General features: G+C 40.2%; 1 protein-coding gene across 6 annotated transcripts in view; it reads right to left on the bottom strand.

Annotated features, from left to right (window-relative positions):
• LOC114861302 (NACHT, LRR and PYD domains-containing protein 12-like) overlaps positions 1-15,449 on the bottom strand; it is a 103,457-nt gene extending 88,008 nt beyond the window's left edge. For 2 of the 6 annotated variants that reach the window (XM_055511357.1, XM_041072128.2), the window contains exons 1-8: positions 15,144-15,433; positions 11,959-12,089; positions 11,504-11,614; positions 10,482-10,714; positions 8,501-10,316; positions 5,883-6,056; positions 4,479-4,652; positions 2,828-2,998 (exon numbers count right to left, since the gene is read on the bottom strand). In XM_055511357.1, coding sequence (XP_055367332.1) covers positions 2,828-2,998; positions 4,479-4,652; positions 5,883-6,056; positions 8,501-10,316; positions 10,482-10,714; positions 11,504-11,614; positions 11,959-12,089; positions 15,144-15,374 — 3,041 coding nt within the window. In that variant the 5' untranslated portion in view covers positions 15,375-15,433. Of the gene's footprint in view, positions 1-2,827; positions 2,999-4,478; positions 4,653-5,882; positions 6,057-8,500; positions 10,317-10,481; positions 10,715-11,503; positions 11,615-11,958; positions 12,090-15,143 lie in introns of all 6 variants that reach the window. The other 4 variants (XM_055511355.1, XM_055511356.1, XM_055511353.1 and 1 more) reach the window with 4 other exon arrangements.
• Between the last annotated feature and the right edge of the window lie 5,470 nt (positions 15,450-20,919).

The following is a 20,919-nucleotide window of genomic DNA, read 5'->3' as shown; positions in this document are numbered from 1 at the left end:
ACCTAAAGTATATGTAGACTTTACAGGGTGACAGGTTTATTTCGACAAAATATATTATAATGTAAATCCATTATCAACTGCACCTGACCTCTGTTGAACTTCGGACTCTTGTGATTCTGTCAGAAAAGCCAGGTTTATTTGTTTTCTCTGTACTAAGTTGAAATAAAAAACGCAAAAAAATCAGCTCACCTTTTATTAAAAGTAGAATGAACGTGTCATAGACTCATACTCTGTACTACATGTATAGTAGTCCACTTTCTGTTGTCTTTTATTGGAGGGCAGGGGTTGGGTTTGTAGTTGGGTCTGTTTCCTGTGTTCGTACATTGTTTTATACCGGGGGTCTGAGAGTAACGTAATTTCAACTCTCTATCGGTCCAAAACATATTGTAGAACTTGACAATAAAGTCTGTCTTGACTTTTGATTCACGGACCCTGAAAACTTGTTTTACAGGTCACTTTGCTTCTCCTCCGCATGGGAAAAGTAAGTGTCATGTCATTGGTCAGCGGCCCTCCTATTAACTGGTGAATTTTGATAGGATTATCTCACGTCGTTTAAAGAGAGAGCCAGCGTGAGAGGTTTCGAGAGAAAACAGCAGAAACGAGAGCGAGGAGGTGGATATAACTGAGAGCAGTGGAAATCTTTTTTTTTTTGTTCTGTCCAGCAGTTCAACAAGCAGCCTGTATTAGGCTGAATGCTGTATTGTGATGGACAGCTTTGCTTTTATAAGAGGAGTATATAAGAAATATATATACTTTTCTTGATTAATAGTTTATTTAAAGTTTTATTTAGTCCATCCTAAATAAGTGTAATGTCGCTGTGTTGGTGGAAAGGTTGAGTTTTTGCTGTGTGTGTGTGCGGGAGGGGGGTGCAACCAGCTGTTGAAACCATGCAAATCAGTTAAGTAAACAATTGGTGCAAAATAAATAAGTAGGGATGTACTGTAGGCTGACACATTCATAATTAAACAACTGCTGTACTGTGGTTTACCTTTTAAATTTATATTAATAGTGTTAAGGTATGTGTATACACTGATACAAACATATACATATGTCACATACATACCCATATGCATTGGTATACATAATCTCATACTCCTACTTACTGCATACTTACTTATCTCATACTAATAATAGCCATGACATACAACATCACAACTTCAATATTCACACATTATTGATATTGGTAGTGATAAGTATCAGAACCACTTAGAGTTAGGTTTAGAAAGTCTGTTTATCAGCTCAGGTGTTGAGTGTCCCACTACAAAGGTTAGTAAAGCTGTAGCTTAACACTGTTCACAAAAAGGGTGAGGCAGACGTTGGTGCATGAACAATGCCACTTTTGAAAGCCAGGGTAATGGGAGAAGCTCAGGGACTACGCGGAGGGAGTCAACGAGCGGAGTAAGCCTAGCAGCCAGGGAGCCCACGCACCTTCAGTTCTAGGAGGGCAAGTGTTGCGACCCAAACCGCCCACACAGAACCCTCCAGGCAGCGCTGGAGCAGCCACAGAGACCGCACCCGACGTCGGAGTGGACCATCGTAGGTCAACGCTGTCCGCCCTATGAGAACCAGAGGCAAACACACAACCCAGTGGGAGGGTCGGCCTGAGAGAGTGGAGCCCACTGATATGCTCCCCCAAATATCATCCTGTCTTCAGCGTCAACACTAGTTGGTGGTTCAATATAGAGACTTCCTATTAGTTGCTAAACACAGTGTCAGGGGGTCAGATCGTCTTCTCCTTTACCGCCTGCTGTTTTGGTGACGCTGCCCTTTGCTTTGCAACCACCCTTACAGTATGTCAATCCACTTTTATTATTTCTGTGCTGAACAGCATTGACACCTGTCCACACGGCCCGAATCAGTGTACTGCGCGGACGCAGACCATATTTAATGAATTAACATATTTATATGGAGGCGTGTCATGGAAGGAGTCTGCTACTCATTCACCTGTGCTCAATTGTACATTGATTGGGATGTACAAAAGAAGCATGCAGAGATCCATAAGCAGAATTTTTTTCTGCTCACAGTTTTGGGAGTGTTTATTCAAATAAATGCCCTTTCTGTCACAGGATTTTACAACAACAAACTTGTAAAACCATCATCCCAAAGGGCACTGACTGGGTCAAACATTGCACTTTGAAAACTGAAATGTTTTCCTTCTCTGTCTTACTCTTATTCACCAGGGACAACATTGGCGAGTACAGAGTGAGGGGGTTGAGGAGGGGGTGATTGACAGGGGGGTCATGGATTTGATTTTGACATAGGGTGCATTATATACAGTGGAGAAAAAAGTATTTAGTCAGCCACCAATTGTGCAAGTCCTCCCTGCAGGGAGGCCTGCAATTTCCATCATAGGTGTACCTCAACTATGAGAGACATGATGAGAAAATAAATCCAGAAAAGAAGACTTTTGTCAATATCAAAGATATCAACTGAGATACCAAACTATCCTAATAGGTTGTTATATACCCATTGTCGGAAATGTCTTCACAAGGTTTTTACACATGCAGATCTCCTCTAGAGCAGTGATGTTTTGGGGCTGTTGCCGGGCAACACAGACTTTCAACTCCCTCCAAAGGTTCTCTATGAGGTTGAGACCTGGAGACTGGCTAGGCCATTCTAGGACCTTGAAATGCTTCTTACTGTACAAGAGCGCAATGCAGTCTCTGTTGTGGGTTATGACCATCTTCAGCCAAAACATACAATACTGCTGCTTTCCCATAGACCATCAATGTTTAACATTTCTGGACAAAAAAAATTACAATTTTTAAAATACAACTTGCTTTTCAGCAGTGAAGTATCGCATTAATCTCACAGAAAGGAGTCTCACCTCAGAATCTTCAATCGACAGTCACGACTCTCTAGAAAACCACACAGCTTTACTCCTGAATCCTGCAGGTTGTTCCAGCTCAGGTCCAGTTTTGTCAGATGTGATGGGTTGGACTTCAGAGCTGAGACCAGAGAATCACAGCTGATCTCTGACAAACTGCAGCAACTCAATCTGAATAAAAAATCAAAGATGTGGATCAAAGCATAATAATGAGTCAGATTTGTCCTGATTACTGATGTTTATGTCCAGTTGTGTCAGATGTGACGGGTTCAGAGCTGAGAGCAGAGAATCACAGCTGATCTCTGACAAGCTGCAGCATCTTAATCTGAATAATTACTGTAATCAAATATGAAACAATAGAAAACAAAGTGTCAGTTGAAACCATTCAGTGTGTCGTCATTGTCATAGTTGGGTTTTGTCACGCATTTGGATCTGGAGATTCTTCAGATAGTAGAAGCTTTGAACCTAGAAGATCCAAATATCAGAACCAACAGGACGCAGGTTAAAAACAGTAACATTAATATTAATGGGAACATGCTGCTGCCTCAGCTCAGACGTTGTGACCTCTTCAACTCTGCAACTCCACCACTGGCTCCATCTGGACTTTCTCATATTGTTCTGACACACATCAGAGCTTTTACTAAAGATCCTCATGAGTCCACACCTTCTTTTGTGAGATGGAATGGTTAATTTTTCCCTAAAGGGCCATCAGTGCAGTCCTCTCCTGCCTGGTAAGATTGGATTGTGGTGGCTCAGTGATGGCCAGGGTGCAAAGACTTTAAACGCGAATGTCTGGTTCTGTGACTGTGTTGAAATCCACAACAGGGACATTGTTGGGGGTGATTGCAAAACTGAGACTCTTAACTAGAACTTCTCAGATTGGGAAAGTTGTCTGTTTACAAGATTATTTGGTTTCTTTGTCTTTCACATTCCCTGTTGTGCACCAGTTGTTCTCCTTTTCCCTGGCTGACTCTTTAGCTGGAAAATTCCAGGAGTTTAGAAGGTCAAACTTCTTGGCTTGCCTTTCCTGCCTTAGCAGTGTTGCGCTAGCTGTTCTCTCAGTGTATATTCTGTCAGGGCATCATATACTGCTGTGGGTAGAACTCCAAGTCATTTTTTAAGGTGTTCCATGTTTTGATCCAGGGATTCAATAGTAAAATTGACCTGTATTATCGTTATCGATCATTGAGCAGATGTTCTTTTGCTTTCAAAAGGATCTTGTCTGCATGGATGCTCCTCATTATTAATTGGAAATGTAGACTTACCGGAGTCAAGTTCTGTTGTTTGCAACTACAATTGAATCTTAATTGGTTCCTGTAGTCTGCCATTTTCCTTGTCCTTTTGTATTCTCTTACCAAACAGGATTTTATACTGGGGGAACATTTAATGGAATCAAACTGATGGATAGAGTCAAACAAGCAGCTTCAGATTGTGATTACAGTCAGTTGGGACTGAGTATTTGAGTCACAACCAACAATATGGAGCCTTAGAATAGTGTTAAAATAAAACTAAATAATACCTGGTGAAGACCACAGAGCAAGAAAATTATCATGAAGACCCTCAGTGTGGATCAGTAGAACATCAGTCTCATGTGTCAGCACAAAGTTCACATCACATTAAGCTCACACAGAACTAAAACATGGAGTCTGACCTTAGAGTCTCCAGTCGACAGTAACGACTCTCCAGAAAACCACACAGCTGCTTCACTCCTGAATCCTGCAGCTGGTTCCAGCTCAGATCCAGTTGTGTCAAATGTGATGGGTTGGACTTCAGAGATGAGCCCAGAGAATCAAAGCTGATCTCTGACAACCTGCAGTCACTCAATCTGAATAAAGAAAGAAAAGAATCAAAGATGGGATCAAAGTAATAATAATGTGTCTATGAAATGAGATTGGAATGAGATTTATCCTGATTTCTTATGTTTAGTGTACAGTATGAGCAGAGGGACTTTCTACTTTTGTTATGTGTTATCATGATCTCAGCTTCTACACATCATCCACAACATTGATACACCTGTTGATGTCACCACTGATTCACAAGCTGCTGTGGGAACGAGTAGAAAACCAGACGTGCTGGATCAAAGACTTCATCTGGTTTCTTTCATTTATCGTCTTCTCTCTAAACCTGAAATATTCTGTGTCGTGTGATGGAAAATGTTCATCAATAATGGTCAGTTTGGAGTTTGATCCAAGGATTAGTCTGAAGTGACTCATCTTTAGAACTGATGCCAGTCAGGTGGATGTTCCCCCCTCTGGTCGTACATGGAACCTAGAACCTTATGTAGCAACATGTCTGCAGCCTCATATTCATGCTCCTGTTTCCTGCTTGTGTCTCTATAAAGTGACATCATTGTCTGACAGGAAGCATCACACACACACACGGGTTGAACTGTCGCCTATAAATGGAGACGAGTCAAACATGACTAAAGCTCCTTCAAACATGTGGAGACATGATGTACTTTGAGTCTCTGCTGCTGTTTCACATTCTTTTTTAACTTTAACATTAACCTTATAGATTTTAGAGCATCACAACAAACTATCAATAATTCCTGCAGGTTTCTGACACACACAGTACATCCATCCATTTTCTAGCTGAGGGCGAGAGACAGACATAACCCTGAACAGGTCGCCAACCTATCGCAGGGCCACACAGAGACGAACACACACCGTGGAAAGCCGGACAACCCGGAGAGAACCCACACAGACACGCACTGTGAGGCAACAGTGAAAGCTGAAGTAAAAGCTAATTAAACTGGGATCATAATCATGGAAATATGTGCAGCCAATATATTGCATCAGATGTTAGAGCGGTGGGTTTGTACATATTCTGAGACACCTGCTAAAACCAAAACTGTTTTGCTGCTGTGGTGCAGGTCTTTCCTAAAATAATTTTTTTTCAGCTCAATGGCGATTCAACCATACTGCAGTGAAAACGATGATCACTTTGAATTGTTACAACTTTGAGTCTCTTTTCATTCTAGATAGATTAGATGTGGAGACATTTGAAGTGATGACCTGAAAAACTGCTGCTGACATGAACTAGGAAAAGCACTGACCTCAGCATCTCCAATCGACAGTGAGGACTCTCCAGTCCAGCACACAGAGCCTTCACTGATGAGTCCTGCAGGTTGTTGTTACTCAGGTCCAGATGTGTCAGATGTGACGGGTTGGACTTCAGAGCTGATGCCACAACGTCACAGTGAGTGTTTTTGAGTTGACATCTAGAAAGTCTGTGATGACAGAAAATATAAAATCTATAATTGTGAAGTCTCTGTGAGACAAAGATGCTGAAGCAGCTGCAGCTCAGTTGGTCTCATCCATCACAAAGTGTGTAGTGTGAACCTTGTGCCAACGTGATCAATGTGATGAAGAGCAGCTAGTTTGGACAGAAGTCTCTGTCACATCACTGTAATGTCAACATGTCCAGTTGTGGTGACAGGAAGCTGCAATGTGTGTTTAATGTGATGGAGGCTGTAGCTGCTCTCATATCAACTAGATGTCTTGCTCTGCCTACTTTTCCTCTTCATGACACTTATTGAACCAACCCTAGAACCAGTGGATCTGAAGTTTCTATTGGTTTTAATGCCAAGTTCAGAACCCTACTCAGATGTGACAGTTCAAAGGTCAGCACGTTGCCTGAACCCAGTGAGCCCAACCTCTCTGACAGAAGCAGAAGAGTGCAATCGTTTTTTTAAGCCAGATATTCTGTACATAATTTTTAAATTCGTAGTTGTCTTCTGTCTAATGATGTGTCTGGCTAAGCCCTCAGACTTACCTTAGTGGATAATTTATTGATATCGGACTCAAAGTGCAGATTGTCCCTAAATTTTTCCCCATGGACTCTAATGGTAATTTTCGTTTGGGAGAAATGCAAAAAAGAGACATATTTTGAAATTGCAACTGTGGCTACAATCTTTTCACATCAGTTGTTCATTGAAGCCTTTAGATCCATAAAGTGAAGCCATTTTTTTAAAAACTACTTTGGTTTTGTTGGAACAAGCCTGTTTATAAAGTGTTATAAGGGGTTAAACTCCGCTTTCACAGGGCAGAGTGAGCCTGATTTTCCCCGCCTTTCGTCTCCATGACAACAGTGCAGCTGCAGTAGATGAGTGATTGAGCTCAGAAACTGTTTTGCCTTTCCTTTCAAAGTAAAAGCACAAATCAAAATTATTAAACAGACTATTGTACAGTCTAGTAAATAAACACACATGACTTCCAAATCCTTTCAAAATAAAAGCACCAAGGCAATTTCTTAGCTTTCATAGCAAGATTCCTGGTTCTGACTTAGTAATATTAGACTATTTTACAGTTTAGTAAACAAACACTCCCTCCACATTCTTTAAAGAAAAACACACATATTCAATTTATTAGCTCTATAAGCATTCTTTTTGGTTCCGACTGGTCAATTATGACTAGTTATTAAGACTATTTCACAGTTTAGCAATTTATCACACATACCTTCTGCAAATCCTTTCAAAGTAAAAGCTTAGTCAGCTTTTTGTGATTGTCAACAATGTCTCTGCTTTGTCGACTTTTGATGTTGGTTAACACTTCTTCAATCTTTGTCAACTCTTTGTTCTGCTCACCTTTTTTGTCATCTTTTTAATCTTTTAACATTTTGCTGTTTTCATCAATTTGTCATACTTGACGTTTTGACGTCAGCAGCTTCTGTGTTTGGCATTGTTTCGGCAGCAGACCAGCTCTCCCACGTATAATTAATTTCTTGGAGAAATTACTTTTTCTAGTTACAGTACTCTCTCTTCCTCCAAATCCTTTTAAAATAAGGATTAAAATTATTAGTTTTAATATCAATATTTCTGCTTTCAACTGAGTTATGACTCAGTGACTTATTTTAAAGTTTAGTAATAAGACACATGCACTTTGTCCAAATCCTTTCAGAATAAAAGCACCAATCCAAATATCAAGCTCTAAAAGCACTATTTTTGCTTTTAAATGGTTAATCATGACTACTTAAAAAGACTATTGTACAATTAAGTAAATAACCACACGCAGTCCCCCAAAATCCTTTCAAAGCAAAGCACCAATGTAATTTATTAGTTTTGATAAGATTTCTGATCCTGACTGAATTATTTCAAATAGTTAATGAGACTATTTGACAGTTAAGTAAACAAACACACATACTCCCTCCACATCCTTTCAAAATAAAAGTACATATTTACTTTATTAGCTCTATTAGCAACATTTCTGTTTCTGATTGGTTAATCAAGACAAGTTACATGTATTAAGACTATTTTAATAAGGTTTAGCAATTTACAACTTTTTCAAACTTTTAATGTTAGTTAACCCTTTAATCTTTGTCCATTTTATATCTTGGTAATCTGTTTAATCTTTGTCATCTTTTTAATGGTTTCTGGGATCTTTATCCTAGTCACGGTTTTAATTTTGTTGTTTTCATCGTTTTGTTGTAGTCAACGTTTTGACTTCAGTAGCTTAATCAGCATTGTTGAGGCAGCACATCAGCTTTCCAACGTAATTTATCTGAAAAATTACTTTTTCTAGTTAAGACATAAACATTCTCCTACTACTAGTTGATCTGTTTGTGCCACTATTTTGCTAGTAGCTGTGTTATTTTCCGGTCATTCTGCGCTGTAAAATGAGCAGCCCAAAAATTTGAGATTTAAAGTAATAATGATCACATTAACGTTGGACTTACTTAGCCTTTCTGCAGTTCCTTACAGCTGGGATCAGTCTCCATCGTCCGTCCCATGATGTTGCGTTGTACTTGTTCAGGTCCAACTTATCCAGAACCTCCTCTGACATCTGCAGCATGTAGGCCAGAGCTGAGCATTGGATAAAGGTGAGTTCCTTCTCTGATCTGTTCTCTGACATCAGAAACTCTTGGATCTGCTGATGGACTGAGTGGTCGTTCATCTCCATCAAACAGTGGAAGATGTTGATGCTTCTATCTGGAGACATTTTATCACTGGTCATCTCCTTCAGATTGTTGATGACTCTCCGGATTGTTTCTGGACTGTTCTCTATGTGACTCAGCAAACCTCCTAAGATTCTCTGGTTGGACTCCAGACAGAGGCCATGAAGAAAGCGAACAAACAGGTCCAGGTGGCCACTTGGACTTCGGAGGGATTCCTCCATTGTTTCATTTAGAAAGATATCCAGGTGAGAGTCACTCAGTCTCGTACTGTTGGTAAAGCTGTAAACAGCAACCAAAATCTCCTCCAGTTCCTCCATCTTACCGTTGGTGTAAGAATGCATCATATAAACAGCAGCCAGAAACTCCTGAACGCTCAGATGAACAAAGCAGTAGACTGTTTTCTGGAGGATCACACTCTCTCTTCTGAAGATCTCTGTACAGACTCCTGAGTGAACCAAGGCCTCTGCAACATCTAGACCACACTGCTCCAGGTCTTCTTGGTAAAACATTATGTTTCCTTCCTGCAGATGTTTAAACGCCAGCCTTCCCAGCTTCATGAGAACTTCCCTGTCAGCCTCCATCAGCTCCTGTGGATTGGTCTCATGTCCTTTGTGGTACTTGTTTCTCTTCCTCTTGGTCAGGACCAGCAGGAAGTGTGAGTACAGGTTCGTCAGGGTCTTGGGTAATTCTCCTCTCTGCTCTGTAGTCAACATGTGCTCCAGAACCGTAGCAGTGATCCAGCAGAACACTGGGATCTGACACATGATGTGGAGGCTCCTGGACATTTTGACGTGTGAGATGATTCTGCTGGACAGCTCCTCTTGGCTGGATCTCCTCCTGAAGTACTCGTCCTTCTGGGCGTCGGTGAAGCCTCGTACTTCTGTGACCCTGTCCACACACGTAGGAGGGATCTGATGGGTCGCTGCAGGACGGGAAGTGATCCAGACCAGAGCTGAGGGAAGCAGGTTCCCCTGGATGAGGTTGGTCAGCAGCACGTTGACCGATGACTTGTGTGTGACATCAGACACAACCTTCCTGTGGCTGAAGTCCAGTGAGAGTCTGCTTTCATCCAGGCCGTCAAAGATGAACAGAAGCTTCAGGACAGAGAGCTGCTCTGCTGGGACCTTCTGGAGCGTTGGATGGAAAACATGGAGCAGCGTGAGAAGACTGTGCTGCTCATCTCTGATCAGGTTCAGCTCCCTGAACGACAGCAGAACCAGAACACTGAGGTCTGGGTTTTCCCGGCCATCGGCCCAGTCCAGAGTGAACTTCTGAACCGAGAAGGTTTTTCCAACGCCAGCAACGCCGTTGGTCAGAACCAGTCTGATGGGTCTGTTTGGGTCAGAAGAGGCTTTAAAGATGTCGTAGACCTTGATGGGAGCCTCATGGAAGGTCTTCTTCTTGGAAGCTGTCTCCAGCTGCCTCACCTCATGTTGGGTGTTCACCTCTTCACTCGGTCCCTCTGTGATGTAGAGCTCAGTGTAGATGCTGGTGAGAAGGACTCCACTTCCTGTTTCACCCCCTTCAGTCACACATTCACATCTGCTCCTCAGGCATAGCTTATGTTCATCTAAAGCCCCCTGCAGAGCAACATCTGCTGAAAGAAACAACAGAGAGTGAACTAAAAAACTATTTATGATCAACCAAATGATTCAGTGATTTAGAAAATGTGTGAATTGTGAAAACACACAGAACAACTGTGATTGTATCAAAGTCAGTGTTTTTGAAATTATGACATCAACAGACACATGCTCATTCTTACTGTGAACGGTGCTGGTCTGATCCGTCTGCAGTCCAGCTCTGGTTCTGGGTCTTTTCCCACACTGGAGACAGGAGGAGTCTCCTGATGGTCCAGGCTGGTCCCAGTATGAGGCGACGCACTGTCTGCAGAACCAGTGTCCACAGCTGATAAAAACTGGATCTTTCAGAACCTCCTGACACTCAGCACAGCAGGGCGGCTGCTCCTCTACCGGAACATGACTCCTCTTCTTCTCTCTGTCAACACATTAATTCAGAACCAAACTGATGAGTCCAACACCGTAAAAACTCAGATGGTCCAGAGACCAGGAAACATGACCTACTGCTCCGTCTGAACTCAGCATCAGTCTGGTTCCTCTGGCTCCAACTCTCCTGCTGCACAAACACTAATTAGCTGCTTTTCCTGTCTCACATTTACTGATCTGCTGGGAGTTATACACACTCAGTGTTTCCTGCAGTTCCTTCACAATAATCACAATTCACTATACTCAGCAGCTTCTATGATCCACATCTGAGCTTAGCTCAGTCGGGTCTAAACTGAGGTCAGAACTTTGGCAAAGCAGCATCTCACATACACAACAGTGGTTTCACAGGTTCTGGTCCAGTCGGTTCCTTCCTTTTTCTGGCTGTTTCTACTGTCAACACAAATTTAAGAAAACGTGGAAAAGAGACGTGGTCTAACTCTACACTGACCAGTCTTTGTCCCCGGATTTTTTCAGAATTTTTCCATCAGAGCCGTCTACAGATGTTTGTTCTGGACCTATAGGAACAAGGTGTGGTGAACAGAACCCAGAGCTTTCAGACACTGAACACTTCAAATGTTTACAGTGAAGTCAGACAAAAAGCCATGAAGATTAGGGTTCTGAGGTGTTTACCTACAGAACCACCAACAGTAGTTAGAGGATAGGAAACCCAGACTAAGAATCTTATTCTGAAACAGTCTCTGCATCATCAATTGAAATCTATGAACAAAACATTTTGTCTTCAGGTTCATCAGGTCATTTCACGGTAGAAACAGTCTCTTACTTTGTGTTTGACACTCTAGGTCCTGGACTGAGGTCTGGAGGACAATCTTTGGACCAATCACTCTTCATAGACAGACAGCTGGGTCCTGGAGGTGGACTGTGGTTCTGACCACTGCAAACACAAACATGTTTTTATTCATATCATGTCAGCCACTGATCAGTTCACTGAACAAAGCCATTTCTGTGGCTCTAAACACAAACTACTGCTGCTACAGATCAGGACGTTTCATGTTGATCAGTTCTCAGTTCAGATTCCAACTACAATTTTCTACTACTACTACTACTACTACTACTACTACTACTACTACTACTACTACTACACATGAAGTTCATACAGAAGAGAAGGACATCCTGGATGAGTCAGTTTTCAAAATCAGAGATAAATCTGCAAGATACAGTGAATCCTAGGAATAAACTAACAATAATTCATATTAGTGAGTTTGGAACAGTTCTTACTTTATGTCTGAGGTTCTCGGTTCAGGACTGAATGATGGAGGCTCACATCTGGACCTGTCACTCTTCAGAAACACACATCTGGATCCTGGAGACTCTGCTTCGACCTCTTCCTTCACACAGACACTCATCTTCTGAAAAAGCCACAGATCCAGAGCTAAACACCTGCACTGACTTTGTGCCTTTGTTTAATAGGAGTCTGATTTTGGACAGATCTGAATCCTGAGTTTTATGTTGTGCTTTTAAAGTCACTGACTCATGTGGAACACTTTGCTTCTCAACAGTTTCTATCATGTGACAAACAGTGAAGCTCTTTAAATACAGCCACTGTGCTTACAAGCTGACGTCACAGGAGTCGCTGAGGCTGAAACAGAAGCTGACCCCTCTTTGTCACTTGACATCCATGAAGATTTTCGTAAAGAAATAAACAACCTATTTATTAACTTTACATGAAAAGATATATATTCCATCATCTTAAAAGAGAGGTGCTTCATTTAAAGAGAGGTGAAGGTGGTTTGGAAGTTTTAGACCTTTCTAAGCTGAACTGCATGTTTAAGATCAAATGGGTTATCAGCAGGTCTTAATGCAATGTCATTTAACATATCAAAATATTGTTATACAAGAGCCCAGGCGTATTGTTTGTAATGTTGAATTAACATATAGGAAATGCACAAACAAGGTTATAAGAAGACAACTACAGAGCTATGACTTTACTCCTATGGCAAAATTCTTCTGGTGCTTTTGTTGCTCCTCTAAGTTCAGAGGGTGTTCTGGGATAAAGTGTAAACAGAGAACACGTTTCATTAAGAGCAATGGGTTCTTCCTCTGCATTCAACTAACAAATAACAAAAAAAAAACAATGTACACACAATTGTGCAATAATTGACACAGTAATATTTTTAATTTAATATTGAATGAAGGCGCTGTTCCCCTGAGCTTTGGAACATGACTAAAGGTACATCACACTCTCTTAATACATTGTGGTATTTGGTAATAAACCTCAGTATGTCCTGATAATAGATAAAATCGGAACATGTATTGAATATAATAGTTCCATTCACATTGAGGGCCGAGCGCAATTTCTGGCATCGGCAGCTGCCACTAGGCGCCGTGGCATATGTGACCAAATCTACGGCTTCTCCGGCACATGCCATGGCGTCTACGGGAAACAACTTATTTACTGGTATATTAAGACTGCGTTTTTACAGTTACTCGGACAATGGGTTCATGCCATAACCTTATAAGGTAATATGAGATCATAAGTATATTATACAAGTGTAAAAGAGAATAGTTTTGAGGGACGTTGGTTGCACCCTGAAGATCATTCATTCCCTTTGTAACAATAGACATTGTTGTTAAGCCATAAATATTTTTTTGTGAAGGACTGTTAAGCTTGGGGTAGAGGAACGCATTGTGTTAGGCTATGTAGCCATGTGTGCAATAAACGTGACTGGCGTGAGTATGGTTTACTCGTGTGTGTTCAACAGTTAGTGCACAACAGAACACCCTTAACCAGCATGCAGCCAACAAAGTTTTACTGTAATACCCTCCAGGCAAAAACAGACAAGTTAACATTCTTACAGATGTTTATTGCAGTATCTACAATGAACTTTAAAATCAAAAGTGTTAACTCCAATTCAGGACACATGTAGATGAGTTGATTAATGTGTGGAGATAGTTAGTTAATGTGTTTTGGTTAAGGTTTCCCACACTAAAAGTTTCCAAAAGTTGTTACTTTTTATTTTACAAATTTTCTGTTTCCACAGACTGGAGACATTTTGTCTCCAAAAAGTCATGTCTCAAGTGCAAGCAATTGGCACTGGACTGTTTGCTGTGATTGCTGAGAAAATCAATCATTCATAATAATAATAATAATAATAATAATAATAATAATAATAATAATGAAATTCTGCAATACAGGTTCGGCTTATACCAACAAAGTTTTACTAATTTTTTTATTCTAAAATCCCTTAAATTATGTTATAGAGGTGGCATTGGTGATATGCAGTCATATTTTTAAACAGCCTATGGCAATACCCTGTACTGTACGTCATCTTCCATCCCAAAAATACAAAACACTGTAAATACTGTAAATAAATAGGGAACTGTTGCTAATGAGCGTAAGTTTACCACTCTTTTCATTACTGTTATGTTTAAACAATAAAAAAATTATTATTATATATATTAATATTATGTATAATATATAATAATGTATGTAAAGAGCACATGTTTCAAATTGGCTGAATATACATTGATACAACTCAAAACAGCACGATAACATTAAAAATGTGTTATTTTAAAACAGTTTGAAGTGAAACAGAGGTTTTAAATAGATACAATACTCTGATTTGACTGATAGCTCAGTTGCAGAAACTGTAACACTTGTCCCACATGCAGGACTCAGCATGTACAGATGCTGGTCATACAATTAGAATATCATCAAAAACTTGATTTATTTCACTAATCCTATTCAAAAAGTGAAACTTGTATATTATATTCAATCATTAAACACAGACTGATACATTTCAAAAGTTTACTTTTTTAAATGTGACAATTATAACTGACAACTAATAAAAACCCAAAATTAAGAATCTCAGAAAAACCCTGGAGAGGATTGTAAAACAAAAGGCCATTCTAAAATGTTGGGGGAGATTCACCAAGAGTGGACTGCAGCTGGAGCTGGAGGTGCGTCAAGAACCACTACGCCCAGACCTATGCAGACATGCGTTTCAGCTGTTGCATTTCTTGTATCAAGCCACTTTTTTCAGTCGGCCAAGATTTCTAAAAATTCTTTCTTTGTATTGGTATTAATTTTCAAGATTTCTGATACTGAATTTGGGGTTTTCATTATTATTATAATCATCACAATAAAAATTAAATACAGATTTTAAATATATCAGTCTGTATGTAATGAGTCAATATAATAAAAAGTTTCACTTTTGAAATGGAATTATTGAAATAAATCACCTTTGATAACAATTTCTAATTATAGCACCAACAAGCACCTGTGGACGTGCCATGAAAAGCCTCATATGTGCCACGGCAGGTGCCGTATATGACAGCATTTCGTTTATACTGTGGCGACCTGGGGACCACACGCCTGCCACAGACTGACGCGCTAAATTAGCTAGCTTTGCAGCTAATTGCCATAGATTTGAGATAGATTTGAGCTCTATTGTTGATGGTACCTGTGTCCCATACGCCTTATAAACAATGGCATGTGCCGTAGACGCCTGGCATGTGTCGTAGATGCCATGGCATGTGCCGGAGAAGCCGGAGATTCGGTGGCATGGGGAGGAAAAAGTGGAGGTTAGCTTAACAAAATTAACAAAATTTGCTGTTCGCTCCCAATACCCGCCACACTCCATTAGACGTGAACGAACATCATTTCTGACCTCATATACTGGTACTGTTTGCATCAAGAAGTGTCCAAATCAAGAGCTTCCACTCGATTCATCACCGATCTTTTGAAGCGGAAGTGTCGTCAAGCAAAATCTCGAGCGCGTCCCAAATCACGTGATCAATGAGAGCGAGAGGCGTCGATACGTCATGTGACTGCCAAGCGGCTTATATGCAGTTTGAACGAACTGGTTGTTTCAATATGTAAGCTTTATAAACATGGAAAGCGGACCGAAGATGATATATAAGATGATAGATGATATATAAGATAGATAGGTTTCACATTACAAATATCTGTAATTTATTTATGACAAGTTCAAAATGTAATTAAAGACTACAACCACATTTTGACAAGTCACAATTGCAATAAAAATATCTTTATTAGTCAGACATCAGTGCCGTGCAAACTGCTCTTCTCCACAGCTGGAGAGGTAGTAAGAAGGTGATGAACTAATAACTAACTCAACACTGCTGAGAATCACATGACAGAAAGTAAATCATTAATTGACTGGTATGGAAACAGAAACGAAACAGGAAGTGGTCAAAATAAAACCGGAAATGAACATGAATACTGGACCGAAACCTGGAACCATGACAACACTGAACCTCCCACCAGAGATTTTTTATTCACAATCAAAAGGCAAATCTACACAATAGCGACTTATTGCCATAAAAGGGAGAATATGATGATCATCAGCTGAACTTTACACAAGTTTAACTCTACCTAATGTGTTATTGTTTCTGGCAGCACTCTGATTAAGCTGAGCTTCATCATCACAGAGGTCTTTAGATCTTAGATCTAAATCTTTCTAAACTTTAATACCAACCAAACTTCTGAATAAATGTGATGGATGTGAGAGTTGCCATTGCACACAATTCTTTATATTCGGGTTCTGGTTCTAATTATTGATGCATTAACTTCACTAATGCTGCATCTTCACAATGCAATGAGGCTTTACCTGATCTGAAATCAGTTTGTCTGAAACTCTGGTCAAAGTCCAAAAACAATGTGACATACACACACCGATAGATACATAAAGAGAGGAGATGGATAAGCAGGAAAAACAAAAAACTCAATCTCAACAAAATGAGATAGAAAAATTAAATTAAATATTCTTCCTGATAGAGAAAGAGTTAGACTGTTAGAGAATGTTTGAGATTTTAATTCAGACGACACAAATGTTTAACTTTCTACACATAAAATGTCAGTTAATGTCTGACAGTATTTTATTGCCGTCAGTGTCAAGAAGACAAGGAAACATAACTGTTGTGCTCATGAATTAATAGTATTGTGTAGTGTACATGTACATGTCAACGAAAACAGACAAACAACTGCAACCAGGAAACACAAAATAAAGATCCAGACAAAGGGAAAGAATCAAACAAAGCAAACTTACAGTTGTTTTCCAAAGTAGAAGAAGACGACTGTCTTCACACCTGACACAGGTGAGCTGTTACCTGGAACAGAAGCAGGGAACAGGAGCAGATTTTCACAATAAGAGACATCATATTGCATGAGTGACTCAAAGCTGGGATTTTATTGTTGGAGATAAATGTTAGTGATTGTAACAACTGGTGGTGAAGAGGGAAACTGTCTGATTCAGCAGAAATGAAAAAAAAATTTAGTGGTTTTACTGTCAGTGGTGAACTAAGCATGAAGGAAACAGAACTGCTATTTGTAAGAACCAACAAGAAGCAGAACAAGCTGCGAAAACCCAGTGCACAGTGCGAATAACACTAATTGTTGCATCAGTGTGATAGATGTGTGAGACTGGATGAGGTGGGACTGGGTTCAAACTGGGTTTATTGTTTAAAGGCATCTAGTTGAGTCGAGTGAGGCAGGACTGGACTCTGAATCTGGGCGTCATCAATAAGAAGCAGACTGATTTTACAGCATCTCAGTAACAATGAACAGACTGAGACAATAAGTGTACTCATTTGTATCAGCTGATAACTGAGGTGGAGGAGCAGACCAAAGGCTCGTTCGCAGGTCCTGAGCAGATTGAATCCCCAGTGATGGGACCCAAGTCACGTTGGCTCGTCCTACTTTCATACATATAGATCCAACAAAAACCAAGACGATAGCTTTTGGAGCCACTTTCTGCATTTGCTAAACCACGATGCACTTGATGTTCAACTTGTGTGATTTATTAAAAAAATAAAGGAAAATAAAAACAATGGGGAAGCAAATCAAAAACATGGTTGTTGATCGTGCACTTCAACAAACCAAAAACCAGCTGGGGAGACCAGCGCATACACCACGAAAGTGTGATGCAAAGAGCCCACAATCCTCAAGTTGCTTCTGCCTTTTAACTCCTCTGTCCAACTACGGTGGAACGTCTGTGTGGCCCAATCAAATTACATGCACCATCTCATCCCTGTCTCCGTGTGTCTGTGGAGATGTTTACATTCTCACACCTGCATCACTGACGTCTGCCTATCAGAGAGGTCTAAGTCTCAACAAACAAACTACTCGATCATACGTGAAACCATGCACTCTCACATCCACTTTTTTCAGGCTGTTAATACAAGTTCTACTGAATATGGCAGGGGGCAAGCACATCCGCAACAGTGGAAGTTATTTCTGCGGATAAGGAGACCGTGTCACTGAAGTCCGGGAGGATTGAGGTATTATGTTAATTCTGTGGAAATGGCAAAATATTACATTCCATAATGGATAATAACGCAATGTAGCAGTGCTAATAGTTTTTTTTTTTAACAGGAGGACATGTTTTACAGAATTCACAAACAGTCAGATGTCTCTACTGTATGCCACACATCTGAAGAGACAGATACAGCTGACTAAACTGCAGATCAGGGAGAAGAAGAGAAAGCTGGAAGAAATGTATCTTGATGTGCAGATAAAGCACAAGACACTGAGGAAACTGGATTTGGAAAGCCAGATATTAGATATTATTTCAGTTCACACTAACCATGACTGTAACACAATGCATTTACTCATTGTTACTGTTTTCTCTCCATAGCCCTAAGCTGAAAAGTGACCACAACACAAAAAATGAATGAAACCTGAAACTGTTGTGCTCTGTCTTTATTATGGATGTCTTGTACACTAATGTATATACTTACTGATTTAATAAAGTTTGAGGACGTAATTAGACAGTGTGTGCTAGTAGTTCTGATCCTTTATTTATTATCCTTTATTCAAGGCTACATCAAAAAATTAACTGAAATAATTCAGTATGTACTGTTCTCTGACCAGTCTACCATTTCTGTCATCTGGAAAATGGCTACATTGTTCCAATCAATATTAATAACTTTTGAGACTCTCTCTTTTCTCAGGCTGGCAATATTATGCAGTACAGTACAGGCCACAGTCACGTCACAGCCTGTGTGGGGAGACTCAGTGGTGCAGGCATTGAAAGTGTGAATTTAGGAGCCCAAAGGTCATTTTGATCTGAGCCCCTTGTTCTCCCGTGGGCATGGTTGTAGGCCTGTTGTGCTGGGGTTTGGGGATCTGCCAGGGGTGGCAGAAGGAATGTCTCACAGGCATAGCCTTTGTCACCCAGCAGCACACCAGAGAACTCAGCTGTGAATATAAAATAATTCTTGGAACGAGCTGGGAAAATCTTCTGACACACTTCTGATGTGTGCTTAAAAATTGGAGGTGGCTTGCCTAGTGAGAGTCTCTGGTAGAGTGCAGTTATTGAGTTCATTAAATGCACATATTTCATTTATGTAGAGCTGATACTAATCATAATGTGTTCTTACCTGAACATTGATAATATGGAAGGATTTCCTGATGTAATCTCCCTCATGTGCCACTGAGGGCCATGTTATATGGGTTACATATACATGGGTGCAATCTAATGCACCAATGACATTAGGGAGAGCTGTAACACAGAGTAACGAGTGTCCAACTGTGTCACTTTAATGTAATATGTATTCATGACATCTTACCTGCAATATTGTAGAACTCCTTGATTTGCACTAATCTTCTGTGGCCAGGAAAGGTGATGAAGATGTGAGCAAGTGATTTCAGTGCTAGACAAACGGCAAATTGTGCCTTTATTGAGGTTTTCGGCGTCTCCAACTGAATTAAGAAACATACCTTTGCAAATAATCGCAGAGCAACACATCTGTGGGACAGTGAGCAGTGAGAGCGTGGCTTAGTTTTGTCCTGTGCTGTATGTTTGGACCCAGCAGCCTGCACAAATATCGAATGCCATCACCGGAGAACCTATACCTCTCATTCAAATAGTCATCCACATAAGCCAGTGGATCAGACCTGTCCCTGAATACTCTTTCACTCCTGAATGCCCTTCTGAGTATTAACGCTTTCTCATCTACTGTAGTTTGTCATTCAAAAATGAGCATGCCATTGAAGAGCAGATGTGAATTCAGATTTGAGCCTTTATACACTACATATGGGCCTCATCACAAACTTAAATGAAATCACATTTGCAGACTAATTAGCCATTACTTATCTCAATTAGCTGCAGATATATATGTATTATTCAAACCTTTTACACTAATGTGAACAGCCGTCTTCATGGTACTGTAACAGTAAACGAACAGTATGCATACTAGGATGAATAAAAAAATAAAAATATTTTATATATTTAAATTATATTTATATATTTAATTTTATTCAATTCCATGCACTTCTGTAAATATGGTACATCATTTATTAGCATGCCGAAAATGATGTATATAAAATATACATAAAAACATATATTAAATGATATATATTTTATAAATGTTTTGTTTATATGTATATAAAGAGCTTATTCTACTTTTGTGTGTAGAATAAGAAGGTTTGGTCAATGAGTTGGTCAATCATTTGGTGGCATGAGTCGAAAGCGTTTTTCCAGTCTACTCCCTGAGCTGTAACTATGATTTTTCTTGCAAGGGTGATGAGTCTGTTTCTGATTTTGATGAATAAGAACAAGCTGTACACTTACCCACAGTGGTCCACTCTGACCTCGGGTGCTGTCTCTGTGGCTGCTGCAGCTCTGCCTGGGGGGCTCTGTGTGGGCGGCTTGGGTCGCAACACCTTCCCTCCTGGAACTGAAGGTGTGTGGGCTCCCTGGCTGCTAGGTTTACTCCGCTCGTTGACTCGCTCCACTGGTTGGCCTGTAGTGGCCGAGCTCCATCACCCTGGCCCCACGTCTGCCTCACCCTTTGGGTGAACAATGTTAGGCTACAGCTTTACTAATCTTGTAGTGGGACACTCAACACCTGAGCTGATAAACAGGCTTTCCAAACCCAACTGTAAGTACTACTGATACTTATCACTATAATGTGTGAATATGAAAATTGTGGTGTTGTATGTTATGGCTATTATTAAGTACTATGGGATATGTATAACAATGCATATGTGTATGTATATGATATGTATATTTTTGTATGATTATGTGCACATACCTTAACACTATTATTGCTATTAGTATTAAGGTAAACCACAGTACAACAGTTGTTTAGTTATGAATGTGTTAGCCTAAGGTACATCCCTGCTTATTTATTTTGCACCGATTGTTTACTTAACAAATTTTTGCTTGGTTTCAGCAGCTCACACACCCTAAAGCAGAAACTTAACCTGTCCAC

Source organism: Betta splendens, chromosome 9 (assembly GCF_900634795.4).
Source record: "Betta splendens chromosome 9, fBetSpl5.4, whole genome shotgun sequence".
Taxonomy (NCBI): Eukaryota; Metazoa; Chordata; class Actinopteri; order Anabantiformes; family Osphronemidae; genus Betta; species Betta splendens.
The sequence above is the reverse complement of the archived record's forward strand: the minus strand, read 5'-3'. Positions and strand labels throughout refer to the sequence as shown.